We start from the raw sequence: 18,533 nt of genomic DNA, 5'->3' as shown, positions 1-18,533 counted from the left end.
CCCGCCCCCTTGACTTTGTTATTTCATAGCCAAAAAGGAAAAAAAGAAGATTTTTTTGAGCTTCGGAATGTTCCGATGAAAGCTCAGTTGATGATTCAAGTTTACGGCTGCTTTTTTTACCGATTCATAATTGACTGCAGGTAACAAAATGAATTAATATGGATTTATTTAGTTAAATAAAGTTTTAAAAATATTTATCCTATTGACGATACCAGTTTTTCGTACTCACCCTTTTCTCCAAGCATATATAGACAAATTTAGCAATAAATATACTTGGATAAACAAATAAAAAGTTTTTTCAAATTAAATATATATGTGGTGTATAACTCTTATACTCATTTTCTACTCAACCTATTATACGCTATCTTTTCTTTTCTTTTTTTTAAGAAATACTATTATACGCTCAAAGCTGGCAGTCTTGGCAATTTCTTCAGATTTAAATTATGAATTATTTTTTTAAAAAATAAATATTTGATATATTGTCCAAGCAATTTTTAAAAAAGATACATGTTTTTTTTTTTAATTTGGTGAATTTTTATAAAAATATTTTACTGTAACTGTATAAGGAAGACCGAAATTAAATTTTAATTTTTAAATAATTAAATCAATTTTTTATTATTTTTAGGAGGAATAAAGTGTAATTTTACCTTTACTAATTTAAATTTTTAAAGTTTCTAAAGAATTTAAATGGACAATTTTCTATTTTAGGGAGGGTGGGACACCTGCCAGCCTTCCTCTTAGATATGCCACTTCTTATAAGATATTTATCAATTTCTAAACCAACTTGTAAAATTTAAAAACGACACTAATAGTTTATTTTAATAGATTTCAATAACAATATAATATATAGTGCTACTATCTATATCTTCGAGAGGAATGTCATAAATAATATTCTTTTTATTCAGAATTCGGATTAATAATCTTTTTATATTTTTTATCATGCCGACCTTAATATATATGGATTTAGGGTTGTTTACATACCTGACATGATGGAAATATTTCGTATGCACGACAATTAAATACTGGCAATTCATCACAACCGCGAAAAATGTGGACTTATCCCCTTCATTTGGATTTAATGGTCCTGATTTTTCCTTGAAGTTGACCTTAGATTTATATAATATAATAATGTGGTTCCAGAAGCTGGTGAGTTCGTCGGGGTCAGCTCATTATCCTTTTACTATCAACATTAGAATCTCCACTAATAAGCATAGTATTATAATTAATGGATCAAAATATTAACCTCATCTTTTTATTACATTTATTATTTTATGAAGCAAAAATTTGACCGGAAAAATTTGGCCAGGTCTGGAATCTGGGCCAAGTTGCAATGTCAAAAATAATATATTTAATAATATTATTAAATGGTTGAGGGAAAAGGTAAAAGCTGGGGTTCCTATGTCTTAATCCATGAAAAATGATGAAATGGGGGAGGCAACTTTGTCAATGAGGGGGTAGGTGTGTGATTGGAGAGAACAATTCGTCATGTCGTCACGTTACAAAAGTCAATGGGTAATATTGTCATTTCGTGTAGGAAACTACGACTGCGTTTTGCATGAATATAACTATTACGGATAGTTATTAAGGAAAGGTAATAAAGTAATATTGAAATTGCATATTGCATGGTTTTTATGGCTGATTTTTCTTTTTCAAACATTCTTCGCTTGTTCTAAACAACTCTATTTGAAATTCTCGACTTCTTCCTTTGATTTTTAAATAATATTTATTAAAAAAATACTCAACAGTTGACAATTTCCGAAGGAAGAGTAAAAAACTGGGAAATTGTGTAGCATCTTGTATTAAAGGAAATGAATTAATAAGGAAGTAATTGGTAGGATGCAATCAAGTTGAGTATTGCTCGTAGCAAGTTCAAGTTTGTTTCAAAAATTCGATTTTATTGTGAATTTTTTTATATAAAAATGTTTATTTGTTGAATTTTTACTTAAATATTGTTACAATTTTTCGAATTAAACTCAAGTAATCTATAAATATGAATGTTTCAATTACACTTTAATAATAATAATTTGTTGAAGATTTATGTATATTAATTTAAAATATATAAATGATAAAATATTACTCGTATATAATATTTATTATGTTTAAACATATCAAAGTAGACTGGCTAAACATGTCATGTTTTATACCACATGCTCACGTACTATATTGTGAACTTCTGACATCTTAAACAGCAGGTGGAAATAATTTAAGTAAATTGGAGAAGTAAAATAATTAAGCTAAGTCTCGTTTTATCATTTGACAGCTTATGACTTAGTGGCTGCTTTTGTACTGTAATTGGCTGTAAAATTGCTGTCCTTCTGTGGTTATTTGTAGTTATAATGGTTTACCTTGAATTCAAGAAATCTGGATTAACAAATCATTCAAACTACAACTACTTCACCTTCTTTTTATGGAATTTCACCGAACCATTAAAAAAAAAACCTTTATAGAAAAAAAAATCAAAACTTTTTTATACCCAAAAATTTGACTATTCATGGTTTCTTGTACAACATCTACTTTTTTCATAGTTTACTCCTAAATTAAATATATTAGGTTTTGCAAGTAGTAATGTATTAAATAATTACGTACCATGCAAAGCAAAAGTCTGCAAAATATGACTAAGATGGGTTTTTGTTTTTTTTTCAGGTGAACTACCAAAGACATTGATGTTAGTTTCTAGAAAAAATAAACTTGGATAAGTGTTGTTTTGGGAGTTTAGAAAAAAGGTTGAAATTAGGAAGTGGAAGATTGTTATGTATCAAAGGTATGAACTACAAGGAATGAATGGAATGGAGAATAAGGGAGTCAAAGTCAAAATTTTAACGGTCTTGGGTTTTGTTTTAGTGGATAAATTATTTGGCTTTTTGTCTTTAAACGCACGCTTTACATTGCTCCAGTTTTGTAAATTACTAATAGATGAAGGAGGAGCCTTAAATGTCATATTAATTATATTATCTCTAAATTAGGATTTTTTTTTTATGAATAAAGTTGTAACTTTAAAAGACAATGACACTTCTGAATGTGAAAATGTCTATTCTCTTTTTCATAATAAACTGAATACTGGACCAATATTTCAATTGCGCCATATCCATTTTAGGGATTTGATAATCCCGCCAGGAAAAAATTGAGGCGCACCTTATTGGGCTTAGTGGGTAGTTAAGGTTGAATATTTTGGTGATCCAACAATAATTGAAGGCCTGGCAAGAAAATGGAAGGCGGAATATTTTAGAATTTTTGAACAAAACTATTATGTAATATATAAAAAAAAATTTACAAGACATATGTTTTTTTTGAATAATAAATTAGCTTATCTTTTATTTATTCATTTTTGAAAGAGTCCAATATAGTAAAATTCACAAATGTGAACAAGATTCACACATAACATAATACAACATCGATAATTAAAGTACCAATAACCAAATAAATATTGTTCATCAATTTATCTTTTAATACAATTTGAATATTTATAATCAATAATTAACTTTTACAGCATAAATCATATTCAAAAATAGTTTACATCTTAACTCAATTAGCAGGGGCATTTTTGCCAATGCTGGAAGGTGTGGATGTAAATGCGTTAAAACGTATTATTCTTCAATTTATAATTTGGGAAAGGACTACGAGTAATTCTAAGTATTGTATCAAAATGAGTAGATATAATCAAAACTTATAATAAAATTATTAAAAAAAAAAACAACCAGGTACTATAAAACTTAAATTTAAAATGTTAAATTCTTCACTACCACCAACCAAAGATTCGTTGGTTTATATATTTGTATCCGTAGATATTTATAATAGGGTGTATTTGCATACTAAGAAAGGATTATATGAGATAGGTATCACGTCATTCTCTATCGTTTTTTTAATTATTTATGACATTTCAATAATTTTTTCATATTACTGATACATAATTTTAATTTTTTTTTTACATTTAACCCTAAATCATAAACTTAACTTTTTAGTTCAAGATTCAGGATTCAAGATTTAAGTTTAGGGTTTAAGAGTCTTTGGCTTATGTTTGTGGTTTAGGGTTTGAGATTTAAAGTTAAAATTAAAATCAATGGCATAAAAAATATTATTGAAATATCATTAAATAATTATAAAGTGATATAGAATAACATGATGCTTCTATTTTATACAATCTTATATATTTTGGTCCGATAATATGGATCAGGACAACATTTCAAAAATTGGAGAGAAGAGGAGGATAAATGGATAAATTGAAGAGTTTTTTTTTTTTGTAGTTGGTATATATAAATTAAGGAGCCTTGATATTATGAATTTGATCTGTTTTTCATTCTCTTTGAGATTCCATCTTTATCTTTTTAAAATTAATTTAAAATATGGTATAATATCTGACGATCTAGTTTTAGTTTTAGCTCATTTTAAAAAATAAATATTTTAACTACTTTTTAAAGTATCTAAAATATAAATACACGACACAATAATTGTGATTTGTGTTTTTCTTTCCCTCAAAGTGAAGGCTTGTTTTGCTTTTGCTTCGACGAATTAGAGACCAACCATAACTTTCCTAATAATAAAAAACTTTTACTTTACGGATTTACCCCTGTTGTGGATCGACTAATCCTAATCATTTCGATTCACCTAACTACTACCCCTGCCTTTTTAAATTTCTCTCCATAAAAGTAGCTCAAGCCTAGCCTAAAGATCCCGAAAACAAAGAAACGTACAGTCAGTGAAAAAGCAACATAATTATGGCTGGCTTAACGTTAATGTCCTCCGTCATCTTTCTGCTATGCTGCCTCGTCTCAGCATCAATCTTCGAGGACACGAACCCCATTCAGATGGTATCCGATGGTCTCGACTCCTCTGTTCTTCGTGTCATCGGTCATACTCGTCGTGCTATCTCCTTTGCTCGTTTTGCTTACAAGTAAACTCCAACATTACACTTATCTTAATTCTTACGTTTGTTCTCCAGGAAAAAAAAAAGTGAAAGAAAATGGAGGATGATATCAAATTTTCTTTTCTTTTTCCCTTTTTAATCGTTTTTGGTAAGGCATGGAAAGAGGTACGAGGATGTTGAGGAGATAAAGCTACGGTTTCAGATTTTCAAAGATAATATGGATTTAATCAGATCTACTAACAAGAAGGGATTGCCTTATTCTCTATCTGTGAATCGTACGTTAAATTTTTTTATTTTTTTAATTTTGTTTTGAAGATATTTTCAGTGTATATCTGTGCTCCGCTGATGAATCAAGTTGTATCTGATCTGATTTAGTTACCAACTTTGACTTAACTAGGATCTAATTTAGTTCGGTTGATTTCCATGGTTAAAGGCCAACTGTAGGCTTAGAGGTTCACAATAGAAAAATCAACCTGTCTTTAACAGTGAGCGAATAATGTTGATTATTGCACTTGCAGATGATATTTTAGAATAAAATTTGCTTAATCTGTATTCAATTATTAACTCATCTTTCTTTTTCTTATTGATTCAAACGATGCAGAGTTTGCTGATTTAACATGGGATGAGTTTCGAAAACACAGGCTTGGAGCTGCTCAAAACTGCTCTGCCACCAGAAAGGGCAATCACCAGCTCACTGATGTCGTCCTTCCTGAATCGGTACTTTCACTTAATATAAAAAGAAACCATTAGATACGAAGATTAAGGTTTTCTAACAATGTTTTCTATATAATTCATTGGACAATAAATCTACCTAATATAATCCAGAAATCGGTACGATTTCATCATGCAACAAGTTGTAAAAGATAGTATGGTGGAATCTTTTGGTGTGCCAAGACTTGGCTGATATTATTGTTCTCTAAAGCTGCTAAGCGGTAAACTTAAGATTTTTTTTTGCTTTAACTATGGAGATATATACCTGTTATTTCATTAGCTTTCAAAGAAGGGTTTTCTGTTTTGCATGGATGTTATAGATAGTTTGGGGAAAGCGCGGACATTTCAGGGCACATTTCATTCCAATGAGGAATTTGGAAATTATGTTTCGATGAATTGCCACAATTTTCAACTGAGAAGGGATTGAAAACCAACAATGGAAATTGGCGATAATCGAGATTGTTTGGGTAGGACGTTTGGGGAGAGTTCATGGTGTAAGTTGCCAAAAGGTTTTTATGTCATTGTTCTTCAAGGAGGGAGCCACTAGAAAATAAGAATAGATACTAATGTTAATGCCTTTCATGTACCAAATATTTCAATCCTTTTTCCGCCGAAAACTGTGGCCAATTTATTGAGACATAGTCTTCCAGCTCTTCATTGGTGTGGAATGTGCCAAGGTATAACCCCAAATCTATGAGCCGATATAATCTGCGACAGTCGCCATATGACATAATCATGCAGGGCTTGATTAATGGTAACTCTTCTGATATATGATATGATATTGACAGAAAGACTGGAGGGAATCGGGCATAGTTAGCCCGGTCAAAAATCAGGGATCCTGTGGATCTTGCTGGGCATTCAGGTTAGCTTTTGATGATGATTTAGAGATATTTTTTTACCGAGCTACTAGATTTAGCTTGTAAAGTTGTAAGTTTTGACCTTATGCATTTGCATATTGCAGTACTACTGGAGCTCTTGAAGCTGCTTACCATCAGGCATTTGGGAAAGGAATCTCTCTTTCGGAGCAGCAGCTTGTGGACTGTGCTGGAGCATTTAACAACTTTGGGTGCAATGGTGGTTTGCCATCCCAAGCCTTTGAGTATATCAATTACAACGGTGGCCTTGATACGGAGGAGGCATACCCTTATACAGAAAAAGATGGTCAATGCATATTCTCATCCGAAAATGTTGGTGTCCAAGTCATTGACTCTGTCAACATTACCTTGGTAAGTTCATAACTCTTCTGGTTTTCCGCTAAGAATATGATCATGATCCTGAAGCAAAAAATGGATGACCAATTCCTGTTCTTGGCTGAATTTGATTGGATAATCTGTATCTGTATATGTCTAGTTCTAAACCTGTCCAATGTGCAACTTAAAAAAAATGTGTTTATAGTTGTTTTTCAGTGTTCTAAATCTCAGTTCCATATACATAGCTGTGATCGACTGTTCTAGCTTGCGACCTTAGCTGAAAATTGGAATTCAATCAGATCCATAGTCCAAAACAAATGACTTGGGAGTAACTGTCCTATGTATTAAACTATTATATTTCATCATTTGAAATGTTCAAATCTTTACGATCAAACACAGGGTTCTGAAGATGAATTAAAGCATGCAGTTGCCATGGTTCGACCAGTTAGCGTGGCATTTGAAGTTGTCCCAAGTTTCAATTTTTACAAAAGCGGGGTTTACTCCAGTGACAAATGTGGCAACACTTCCTCGGTAGGTTCCTTCTGTTTTACCTTTTTTTTTGCTCGGAGTTGGAAAAAAATTGTATTTTTGGTCTAAACTGCGCCTTTCAATTGGATTGAATGATGGTCAGTTTATATATGTATATATGATGGATCGACGTTTTCTTACTAGCAATGGTGGTTATTTGGCAGGATGTGAACCACGCTGTTCTTGCAGTTGGATATGGAATTGAAAATGGAGTCCCGTATTGGCTCATTAAAAACTCATGGGGAGCAGAATGGGGTGACAAGGGCTACTTCAAGATGGAAATGGGCAAAAACATGTGTGGTAAGTCTCAACCTCATTGAATCTCTGATTAGCATTTAATTCCTTGTTATTCTTCGTAACTCCAATTGCGCTGCCAGGTGTGGCAACATGTGCATCATACCCCGTTGTTGCTTGATCTGAGGGAGAAATCATGAACTAGTTCAAAGTGCCGGCTTAACAGCCTACAATAAGGTCCAAGACATGTAAAAGAAGCAAATGTATTGTACACAACAAAGACAATACTGTAAATTTTCTTCCATTAAATGCTTGTTGTGTAATAAATTTGCCAATATTGAAAAATAAATTTATATCCTTGTTATGTTTGTCTTTTATTCAAAGCATAAATTTGGAATACAAGAATGTAACTCATGGACCCGTCTGAAACAAAAAAGAGAACCATGTAAACAGAAATCCCTTTATTGATGATCAGCATGTCCACAAATACATTTCATTCATTCTTGAAATTTTCTAAAGTTCTGTACACACTAAAATGTGGGGGGCCAAAAAACAGAGTGTATTGAATTGTCCAGAATAAATAAGGAAAAAAACATGAATTTGATCCATCCTTTTTCCATGTTCCTTACTGAAAACACGAAATTGCTTTGTTTTCTCATTTGACATACAGAAGTGAAGGGACAAAGGGCCAACCTCCGTGGTACGTGCCACTCATCTAGCATCATGCCTGTTTTCTATAGCATTATCCAGCATTTGAAGCCAAAGAAAAATATTCATTGGTGATGGTCTCCTACCAAATTCAGATTTAAGATGTTGTTACACCCTCATATAATGTAAAGAGGCAATGGCAGAATACAAGGAAATATGCTTACTTGTTATCCTGCAAACTCATAGAAAAGAAAATTTGTGTTAAGAATAATCGTTGAAGAAAATAAATGCAACTTGACATCACTCTTCTCCTTTATCTATTAAAAATAGCATTTACTAGTTATATAGTTTGGAGCATGATTGAAGAAAGGGATTAGAACTCATATAATGAGTATAAATGTTATTTTTAACCTTATGGTACACTGGGGCAACTGAATCAATCGACTTGCTAGCTAAGACAAGTCACTTGGTTGGGAGAAAGAGAAAATCATTCAATTGTATTATTTATAAGTACGTTTTTTAAACAGCATGATCAAAAAGTTTATGACATGAACAAAAGAAAACAAAAAAGAGACTTACTTAATGGAAGGTCATTTGTGCTTCAAGCTGGATATGCTTAATTGGATACTTGATGCATGCTGTAGGCCCTTTTCAACATCTCTGGACCAGACTGAGTTCAATGATGCGGAGCTTTTCTCTTAAGCAGCAACAGGCACAACTCTGTTTATCCTCAAAGGAATATTGTTATCCAAAGATGATATTGTTGAAACACGGGAGGCTTCATTAGGCATCCCAGCCTTGAAAAGGCAAGATACCAAAGAATGCACGGCGAAATCATCAGGTACACAACCAACTGATAACATTTTATCGAAAATGCCAATTGCTTCAAGCATTCTTCCTTTCATACAATGCCCGATAATGAGAATAGTATATGTCACTTTATCAGGATAACATTTCTTCTCCTTCATTTCCACTACAATCAAATTGGCCTCGTCCAAATTCCCAGACTTGCAGAACCCGTCAATCACAGGGTTGAAGATAAACGGTTTCGGAACAATATTTGTACATGTCAACTCCTTCAAAAGTTCACGAGCCTCATGCAGTCTGTTTTCCTTGCATAGAGCATTGATAATAATAGAAAAAGTATAAACATTTGGAGATATATTTCTCACTTTCATTGTATTCCAAAGCTGCAAACTCCGGTTCACATCTCCATTGCGACAGTATCCGTCAATCAAGGAAGTAAAGGTTACAACATCAGCAATGCAACCAAAAGAAGCCATCTTCTCATACATGGATTTAGCAGAAAGCATATCTCCAACCTTGCCAAAGCCATCAATCAGAACATTAAAAGTGACGGCACTAGGCACCGTTCCTGAATTAATCATCTCATTAAGAAGAGCAGAAGCCTTCCCCATCTTACCCAACTTACAGTAACCGGATATGACTGATGTATAAGTCACAACATCTGGTGAACAATCATCTCTCAATCGAATTTCATTCAATAACTCGTGACCTCTATCTACCTCATTTGCCCTACATAGCCCACCTATAATGGTGTTATAGGTAAGAATATCAGGAAAACAACCAAAAATCCACATATCATTAAAAAACTCAAAAGCCTTGTCCACCTGCCGAGCTTTGCACAGGCCTAGAATTAGAATATTAAATGTCCAATTATCTGGGTTAAAGTTCAATCCTAGATTCTCTTTGTATAAGCTAACTGCCTCTTCTAGTTTATTTTGCTTAATCATCATATTCAACAAATTGTTTAGAGCAAAAATGTCGATCCCCACTTCATCGGACTGAATCTCAGCAAGCAACTTCTTTGCCATTCCAAAGTCACCTGCCCTCGCAAAAGACGAAATTATGAATCCTACAATAGTATCATCAGGCAAATGCCTGTCAATCCTCGCATAATCAAAAACTAATTTAGCCGACTCATGTAGACCCATATTACAAAGTGATCTCATAAGCAAAGTATAAGTCCAAAATGAATGAGTAATATTAAATTTAACTCTGCTGAACTCGAAAAACTTCAACCCTAATGCTGGATCGTTTAACCATTTAACAACTTGTAATTCAATTAACGGTGACAAATGCTTGCTCAAATAACCCAGAGAGCGATCACTCAAAGGTTGGGAATAAAGAAATAGAGTGCAAACAACCTTAACAAACCAAGCCTCGTGCTTTTGAACTACCTTTACATCTTTATAGCCTGGCGGGTGAGATCCTCCGTGAGATTGAATATGATACTGAGGAACGAAGAGCTTGGAGGCGGGTCGAACCCTTGAGGCACGAGTTGTGAATGAAAAAAGGGTCATATGTAACCCCACACCATATCTAGGCCTAATTAGATACTCAAAATTCTCTTCTTGGCAATGACCAAAATTTCTACTGGGAACCCCAGATTCAAAGTTGGGTTCTTGATAGAACTCCCTACCCTTCATGGAGATGGCGAGAAATCCAAATACGGTACCATAGCAAATCGATCCATAGCTCAAACTAAACGATAAAATATCTTACCAGAAAAAGATCCAAAACCCCAGATAAATCTCAAGCATTCAATAACTTAATTAGACCATTGGATGATCACTGAGCATTGAAACGATTGATATTGACAACCAAAAAATGGATAAACGAAAGCAATCTGAAATAAGAAAACAAGAAAATGGGGAAAAAAAGATCTTAGAACTGTTAGGTATATTGGGGGGATTTCGATGCTAGATGCAAAGGAACGGCAAAATTAGGGTTTTCAGCGTCGCTTGTGGGAAATGTAGCCCAGCTTTGTTAGAGGTCGCTGGCTCCCACTGCTCCATCCTAGCGAAACGAGACAATGGGTTCCAAAGTCTTGGGCTTTATGTCCAGAGCTTTAGATCCATTGAAGCTCAATTGGGCCAATGCTTAAGCCGAAGAAGAGTTTTTTATATTGGGCCTATTGGCTATAGGCCTATTAAAATATTTTTTTTCAATTTTCTAATTAAACTCGAAATTCGAAGATAACTGTCAATGAACAAACACAAAAAATCTCAATAATCAAGACCAAAGTATGACCGGCACGTGTCCCTTTAGTTGATCGCATGGTTGCCACGTTTTCTTTTGTTGCAGACTGTCACCAAATATATTTCGTATAAAAGAGTGAAAAGACAAATCCAAAATAAATTGTTTTTTTGCAATATATTTGGATAAAAGAAAACAGTAATTTCAATTATCACCTGATTTTCTCTGTTTTGTTTTATTATGATTAATTCTTAAATTTATAAATATCAAAATTTTATTAGAAAACGTGAAAGTCTTCCCTAATCAACGGCAAAAACCTTTTTCATATATTTCTTTGTTGTCTTAAAATTAAATACTCACTCATTCAACTGACAAAAATACGTTATCATCACTATCGACACAAATCTCAACATCGTGTGATCAAGTGTGAATCATAACCGAACACGTCAGGTAAAAGTCAATAAAAATCTAGAACAAACGCGAGTCATTGTATCCTGGCCTACAACATAGTCCTGCCTCCTTTCTTTCTTTCTTAATTCTTACAAAATCAAAGTATCTTTATCCAGAATTTCAGATAATCTTTTTTATTCATTTTTTTCTTTCTCAACAATTTCCGATAAAAAGAATTTCGTTTTTTTTTTATTCGGTTTTGAGTACTTAACTATTTAACTTTTTTTTTTCTGTAGAAAATTAAAGTAACTTCTTTTAGTTTTTATTTTTTTATTTTCTCTCTCTGTGTTATCAAGAATGGCGGAAATATCGCCATCTCCCATGTGCACTTCACCAGATATTATTATTAATACCCACTGGGTTTAAGTTCCCTTGCTTTTCTCTGCCCTTTTCATCTCCCTAAACGATGTCGCTTGTCTATGATAGGAATAATGAAAATAGTAGTTCAATGAGACGCTCGGGGTTTATCCACGGGATGCAGTGTATCTCCGTCTATGATTCGCCGGAGGAGAAAAGAGATGATAGGTTGCGGTTGCTTTCGACGGAGGAAGAGGAGGAAGAGAGAGACGATGATGAGTCGGGGTCTTGCAGTTCGTCGTCGATAGGAAGGAACAGCGATGATTCCGGTGGATCACCATCGGATGATGATGACTCACCGGAACCTGAAGTACAAAGCCAGCTTAAAGGACCTTTGGATACAATGGATGCTCTACAGGAGATTTTGCCTTTGAGGTAAACCACTTTTAACATTCAAAAAAAAAAAAAATTGGCTTGTTTTTTCTTTATGGGTTTTGATTTAAACTCGATTCCTCGTTGAAATTTGCAAGTAAATCTAGAGGAATAGCTAGGTTTTTGTTTGATAATTTCTTCAAAAAGGATGAAGTGGCTTTAACTTTTAATGAAAGGTCATGAATCATTTAAAGCGTATTAAAGTAGTGAAATGTGGGTTTGATAATAGTTACTCCTACTAACCATTGCTTGAAGAACAAGAAAATGGTGTCTTTTAATAAGATCTTGCATAGTTATTCTTATGGGTTCTTCAATCTGTTTTTTCTTTGCGGGTTTTGTTTGATTACAGAAAAGGCATATCCAAGTTTTATAATGGCAAATCAAAGTCCTTTACAAGTTTAGCCGATGCGGCTGCTGTTTCCTCTGTTAAAGATTTTGCAAAGCCTGAAGATCCCTACAATAGGAAACGCAAGAACTTATTAGCTCGCAGTTCTTCATTGGACAAGAAACCCAACAATCTTTTGGGAAACATTGGAACTAAAATATCAATGGCATCATCGCCGTCTAACTGCCTTCCACCTCTGCATCCACAGTGTAAAAAATCAACTACCATCATCAAACCATCATCATCATCATTAACTGCTCGACCAAAGCCTCCTTGCCGGTCTTATTCCTTGTCTGATCTACAGTTTGTTGCTGCTACAACTCCTAACATGGCCGGTTTGGCTGTTCACAGTGGTAATAAAGGCAACAAACTGCGTTGAAATTAACTACAATTTCGCTTTTAGAATTACAGAACTGGAAATTTATAATTTCCAAAAGGCTTGTAGTTTTAGTCATTGAGATGATCACTTGTGTTCTGCTTTGATCTAATGCTTGTGGTTTGAAGTGGTAGGTATACCATGGACATGCCATTTAGAAGTAATTACTGATGTACTCCTCTTCTCGTCTCTTTGTTTGCTTTGAAACAATGGTGAGAATGCTTTATTGTAAAATACTATTAACTAAAATACTTTCTTTTACCTTGCAGCAAAAACTGGGCTTGTCTTTTTAATGGAGTTCAAATCCTAAATTATTGCTCAAATTTGATATTACTTCCTAAACTTTAAAATATTTTAATTAAGTTCTTAAAATATTAATATTTTATCAATTTAGTCACTAACTTATTTCTTAAATGTCAATATATATAAATTAAATTGTAAACGGGTTAAAAAAGCAACAATGGTATTAAAATTTAAGAAGACTATTTCTTCCCTCTTAAAACAATATAAATACATATGTATTTGTTATTGTATATATATTTTTTATAAAAGTATGTTAAATTGAATTTACATTTAATACTTACCTTAAAGCTAACAGAAGAATTTGTATGATGTTGGTCTTTGGAACACTTTAATTGATATATTTTAGATTTTCTAATTAATTTAAAATCTAAATCATATGATGTATGGTGCAATTAACCTTAATCATAAATCCTCTTTTCACTTGTTTAGTATAAGGGGAGTTTTGCTATTCACTCAAACATACCAAAATTTTTAGTTTATACCAACATCATGTGTACATTTATTACAAATAATTGTCCAGATAGTGGCTCCAGCTTTGTTCTTTGATTCAGTGATTGCTGATCATAATGTTAGTACAGTATAAATTTCAAAAGAATTTGGACTATAGAATGTAGTACTATTTGATAAGGTTCATGATAGTAGTCGATTTTAGTAGTGACCAACTTTGAACTTTGTAAAAGACTACGTAATTTTATCTAAATATACTTAAATAGTTTATATCCGGGTTCCAATAAAATATTCTTTCTTAATGGATGGGGAAGGGGTATATGGTCATCCCAGAAATTCTGTCAGTGCGGTATTCCCCACCAAACAATTGCAGCTACTCATCATCATCTTTGGAGATTAATGAAGTTGGCTATTTCCCATTTTAAGGGAGAAAGATAAAACAACATAATTGCATTTATTTAAACATTTTCAGATCGAGAAAGGGATGGTCTTTTTTTTTTATTACATTTTTGGTTCACAATAGAACCTGAAGAAGGAACACAAAGAAGCACAACAAAGACTCACTCTTTTGCTAGTAATTTCAAACAAACTACCACTTACAAGAAGACACAAGCAATGAAGCAAACATGGAAGCATACAAAAAAAAAAAAAAGGGACTCTCAACAAATTCAGATAATATTAACCGGTTCCTCCAAGAACACCCTTCAGCTTCTTAATCTGAGCAGTATCCAGAAAAGTGGTTTTTGCAATAACGCCAGTAGGCAAGTCATTTGCAAACATGGAAAGGTGGAAGATTTGGATACCTGGGTCTGCACTGTTGAAGGATACAAATGCCACGGATTGAGTTTTGCCTGCATTGATTTGGAAATGTAATAAACCTCGTGGGAAAACCATAATGTCTCCTTCATTCAGAGTTTTGGAGTAAACTGATTTGCTATCTGAGGACATGAAACCGGCAAGAAGTGTGCCATGCATAACAAGAATGAGTTCAGAAGCCCCAGGGTGTGTATGCATAGGTATCACTCCACCAACAGCTAAATCCAAACGAGCTATTGAAATGCCGAGTCCGTTAACACCCGGGAATTGAGCCGAAAAGGCTGGTGTTACTGCAGCTTTTATGAGGTTCGAAGTGTTGCCTGTGGCAGCGAGGCCGGAGTAAACGAAGTCATTTACGGTGACTGTCTTCTTGCAAGAATAGCCTGCAGGGCCTATGTAACACCCCTTACCCGTATCCAACACCGGAATAGGGTACGAGGCATTACCAAAACACATACACTTGTAAACGTATTTAACCGAATTATAAAATTTCATCAAAATTAAAACTTTCAAAATAATTAACATGTTTCTATAACTTTTCACAATATATCCTCAAAATATTATAATCATAATAATTAGGGCCTGCGAGACCCGATACATACTCATGCAATTTAATGCTTCATTTCCATTTCATTCAATTCGCAATTTCTCATGCTCATAATTTAAATCATATCACTAGCAATTTCCATTTAATTCACGTACAATTCAATGACATCAAATTCAAAACTAATACGTATTTACCATTTAACTCAATGTTTATTGATTATACCATTCAATAACACATTTATGAAATTCTCAATTTAGCAATGAAAATATCACTTTAGTTTGAATAACAACATCGTCCTGATATAAATACACTACCACTTATCCATTTACTTTAATTCTTTTGGGCCCATTTGTCACTTACCATCCTTAATCAAATTAGGGAACGGTCACGGAAAATTGAGTACTTCACTTTCACTTTGCCATAGTATAACTATGGTCTTACGTATGATCACTTATCACTTGTCCCTGATCAGATAAGTGTAGCCACCTATCACTTTGTTTCTTGATCAGATAAGTGTAGCCACTTATCACTTTGTTTCTTGATCAGATAAGTGTAGCCACTTATCACTTTGTCTCTTGATCAGATAAGTGTAGCTAAAGCTATCACTTATCACTTTGTCTCTTGATCAGATAAGTATAGCTGAAGCTATCACTTATCACTTTTCACTTGTCACTTGATCAGATAAGTGTAGCCGAAGCTATCACTTATCACTTTGTCACTTGATCAGATAAGTATAGCCGAAGCTATTACTTATCACTTTCCACTTGTCACTTGATCAGATAAGTGTAGCTAAAGCTACCACTTATCACTTTGTCACTTGATCAGAAGTACTCAAATCCGGCGTTCCGCTCAATTTGATCATTTATTCATATATCAGGCTTACCAACATGTGTTAATTCATAAACCATTCATGGTATTATTTCATGCCAAATCATATACTGAATATACCATACACACATACTATGAAACTTTATTTTCACACATGAGCTTAAACCATGACCAATAATGCACAAAAATAAGCATCATTCATATTTCATCGTTTATGAGTTATAATCAAACATATGACCATTTATACACGAATCATTCATATATTTCCCAATTTTCCTCCTCCTCCTCTCCATTCCACATCCTTAATGTGTATAACACACTTAAACAACATTAACCATAATTTCAATATTCACTAACATGTATATTCAAAGCTGTTTATCCGAGTCAGAGTCACTAAATTATTTTTATCCAGAGCTACAGAGCTCCAAATTAAGATCCGTTAATTTTTCCTGAAACTATACTCACATATCTTCATACCATAAAATTTTCATAATTTTTGGTTCAGCCAAATAGTACAGTTTATTCTTTAAAGTTTCCCCTGTTTCGCTGTCTGACAGTTCCGACCACTCTTCACTAAAAATTAATTATCTCATTGTACAGAATTCGGATGATGTTTTAGCTTGTTTCTTCTAAAAATAGACTCATTAAGGATTCTAACCATATAAACTATAACTCATAATCATTTTTGTACAATTTTTAATGATTTTCCAAAGTCAGAACAGGGGAACCCGAATTCATTCTGACATTGTCTCACAAAATCTATTATATCTCATGATTTACAATTCCATTGCTCACATCATTTCTTTTATAAGAAACTAGACTCAATAAGCTTTAGTTTCATATTTTATTCATCCTCTAATTCAATCTCTACAATTTTTGGTGATTTTTCAAAGTTACACTACTGCTGCTGTCCAAAACTGCTTTGGTGCAAAATGTTGATTTCCATTTTGCCCCAAATTTCACAGTTTATACAATTCGGTCCTTTCTCAATTAACCCCTCAATTAATCTAATTTTCTCAATTAGTACTTTACTAGACATTATAAGTTGTTACACAACTATTGTAATTCAGAATTTCCACATATAACTCTATCTTCAAACTCTTTTACTATTAGGTCCCAAACATTCACTTTCTATTCAATTCTTTCAATAAAATCAGCATATGAACAATTTAAAGCTCTAATTTCATGCTAAATCATCATATACTTCCAGCACATATTCATATCAACTTTCAACTTCTTTCATAAAATCAAAAACTAATGGATTTAACAAGTGGGCCTAGTTGTAAAAGTCATAAAAATACAAAAATTTCAAGAAATAGTCAAGAATTGAACTTACTTGTAATAAAAATATGAAGAACCAGCTTGAAGAAGCCCTTCCATGGTGTTTTAGCTGATGAGAATTCAGAAAAATGAAGAGAAATCTGGATAATTCCACTTGGGTCCTAACTTTATTAAGCAAAATTTGCAATTTTCCAATTTTGCCCTTAATTCTCCTTACTTTCTTGCTGATTTCATGCCTCTGCCGTCCAGCCCAAATAGACCTTGGGTCTATTTGCCTTTTAAGCCCTCTTCCTTTTATCATTTAAGCTATTTAATCATTTCCCAAAATTTTGCATTTGTTACAATTTAGTCCTTTTAGTTCAATTAATTATCGGAACTTTAAAATTTCTTAACGAAACTTTAATACTAACTTTTTAACACTCCATAAATATTTATAAAAATATTTATGGCTCAGTTTAAAATCCCCGAGGTCTTGATACCTCATTTCGATTCTAATTATTTTAATATTTATTTCTAGTGCACTATTCACTATTTTAAAAATTTTCCTAACTTCATATTTAACTTATACTTACTAGAGTAATAATATTTTCTACCCATTTGTCGAATTTAGTGATCTCGAATCACCGTTCCGACACCTCTGAAAATTCAAGCCATTACATTTTTTTTTCGTCGGATTTGTGGTCCCGAAACCACTGTTCCGACTAAGCCTAAATCGGGCTATTACAGCCTACAGGGCCATTCAAGTCCCCAACACAGAAGTCGGCTGCGTTGGTGGAGGAAACTAGGAAAGATAAAATGAAAAAGATTGGGATAATCATGTTTATGGCACTGGTTTTTGAGGGGTGAAAATAATGTTGCAAGCTGAGCTCACCCTTTATATAGAACGAAAAGCATGGATATTTTGAGCCATTGAAATTGGTCCTTAAAGGTATGTCCATGCATACTTTCACGTGATGGTGATGAGACTGATTCCCTATAATGTGAATTAGGGGGAAATTTTTCTCCGAAAACAACAAGAATACTCTTTTGGATTGGAAAAAATAAAATGGTAATTTTCATATATTATAAAAGTTATAATTAATTTTACAAATAATCAATTAATTTTAAAATTTATTTTAAACTTAATATAGTATTTTAATTCTAATTCTAATTACTTAAACATTTTTTATATTGTATTTTTGCATTTATACTTCTCTAAA

General features: G+C 33.1%; 4 protein-coding genes across 5 annotated transcripts; 2 read left to right on the top strand and 2 right to left on the bottom strand.

Annotated features, from left to right (window-relative positions):
* Positions 1–4,571: 4,571 nt before the first annotated feature.
* On the top strand, positions 4,572–7,888 carry LOC107958837 (thiol protease aleurain). Its single transcript, XM_016894737.2, has 8 exons — positions 4,572–4,888; positions 5,015–5,136; positions 5,463–5,578; positions 6,361–6,434; positions 6,534–6,798; positions 7,162–7,293; positions 7,455–7,590; positions 7,668–7,888. Exons 1-8 carry the CDS (start codon positions 4,713–4,715, stop codon positions 7,703–7,705), a joined length of 1,059 nt encoding a protein of 352 aa, XP_016750226.1. The 5' UTR covers positions 4,572–4,712; the 3' UTR covers positions 7,706–7,888.
* Positions 7,889–7,970: 82 nt separating this feature from the next.
* LOC107958836 (pentatricopeptide repeat-containing protein At2g06000) lies at positions 7,971–10,959 on the bottom strand. 2 transcript variants are annotated; one of them, XM_016894733.2, is made up of 3 exons: positions 8,752–10,959; positions 8,397–8,404; positions 7,971–8,314 (listed from the first exon to the last, which is right to left on the bottom strand). In XM_016894733.2, the coding sequence occupies exon 1, from the start codon at positions 10,620–10,622 to the stop codon at positions 8,871–8,873; it is 1,752 nt and encodes a 583-aa protein (XP_016750222.1). In that variant the 5' UTR covers positions 10,623–10,959; the 3' UTR covers positions 7,971–8,314; positions 8,397–8,404; positions 8,752–8,870. The 2 variants fall into 2 exon arrangements, with proteins under 2 accessions (XP_016750222.1, XP_016750221.1); XM_016894732.2 differs by having other exon boundaries at positions 7,971–8,404.
* A 704-nt stretch (positions 10,960–11,663) lies between these two features.
* LOC107958835 (uncharacterized) lies at positions 11,664–13,387 on the top strand. Its single transcript, XM_016894731.2, has 2 exons — positions 11,664–12,354; positions 12,701–13,387. The coding sequence occupies exons 1-2, from the start codon at positions 12,029–12,031 to the stop codon at positions 13,113–13,115; spliced, it is 741 nt and encodes a 246-aa protein (XP_016750220.2). The 5' UTR covers positions 11,664–12,028; the 3' UTR covers positions 13,116–13,387.
* Positions 13,388–14,335: 948 nt separating this feature from the next.
* On the bottom strand, positions 14,336–18,297 carry LOC107958834 (auxin-binding protein ABP19a). The gene is made up of 2 exons (XM_041112884.1): positions 18,062–18,297; positions 14,336–15,070 (listed from the first exon to the last, which is right to left on the bottom strand). The coding sequence occupies exons 1-2, from the start codon at positions 18,270–18,272 to the stop codon at positions 14,541–14,543; spliced, it is 741 nt and encodes a 246-aa protein (XP_040968818.1). The 5' UTR covers positions 18,273–18,297; the 3' UTR covers positions 14,336–14,540.
* Positions 18,298–18,533: the final 236 nt, after the last annotated feature.

The sequence above is a fragment of the Gossypium hirsutum genome, chromosome A05 (genome assembly GCF_007990345.1).
Source record: "Gossypium hirsutum isolate 1008001.06 chromosome A05, Gossypium_hirsutum_v2.1, whole genome shotgun sequence".
Lineage (NCBI taxonomy): Eukaryota > Viridiplantae > Streptophyta > Magnoliopsida > Malvales > Malvaceae > Gossypium > Gossypium hirsutum.
This window is presented reverse-complemented; position numbering and strand designations above follow the sequence as displayed.

Excerpts from the sequence above, each read along its gene's own strand:
- LOC107958834 (XM_041112884.1), bottom strand. The coding sequence starts at position 18,272 with ATGGACATACCTTTAAGGACCAATTTCAATGGCTCAAAATATCCATGC. Across the intron at positions 15,071-18,061 it reads GGACTTGAATGGCCCTGTAG|GCCCTGCAGGCTATTCTTGC; the intron begins GCTGTAATAGCC and ends GGTGTTACATAG.
- LOC107958836 (XM_016894732.2), bottom strand. The coding sequence starts at position 10,622 with ATGAAGGGTAGGGAGTTCTATCAAGAACCCAACTTTGAATCTGGGGTT.
- LOC107958837 (XM_016894737.2), top strand. The coding sequence starts at position 4,713 with ATGGCTGGCTTAACGTTAATGTCCTCCGTCATCTTTCTGCTATGCTGC. Across the intron at positions 5,579-6,360 it reads ATGTCGTCCTTCCTGAATCG|AAAGACTGGAGGGAATCGGG; the intron begins GTACTTTCACTT and ends TGATATTGACAG. Across the intron at positions 7,294-7,454 it reads AATGTGGCAACACTTCCTCG|GATGTGAACCACGCTGTTCT; the intron begins GTAGGTTCCTTC and ends GTTATTTGGCAG.
- LOC107958835 (XM_016894731.2), top strand. The coding sequence starts at position 12,029 with ATGTCGCTTGTCTATGATAGGAATAATGAAAATAGTAGTTCAATGAGA. Across the intron at positions 12,355-12,700 it reads CAGGAGATTTTGCCTTTGAG|AAAAGGCATATCCAAGTTTT; the intron begins GTAAACCACTTT and ends GTTTGATTACAG.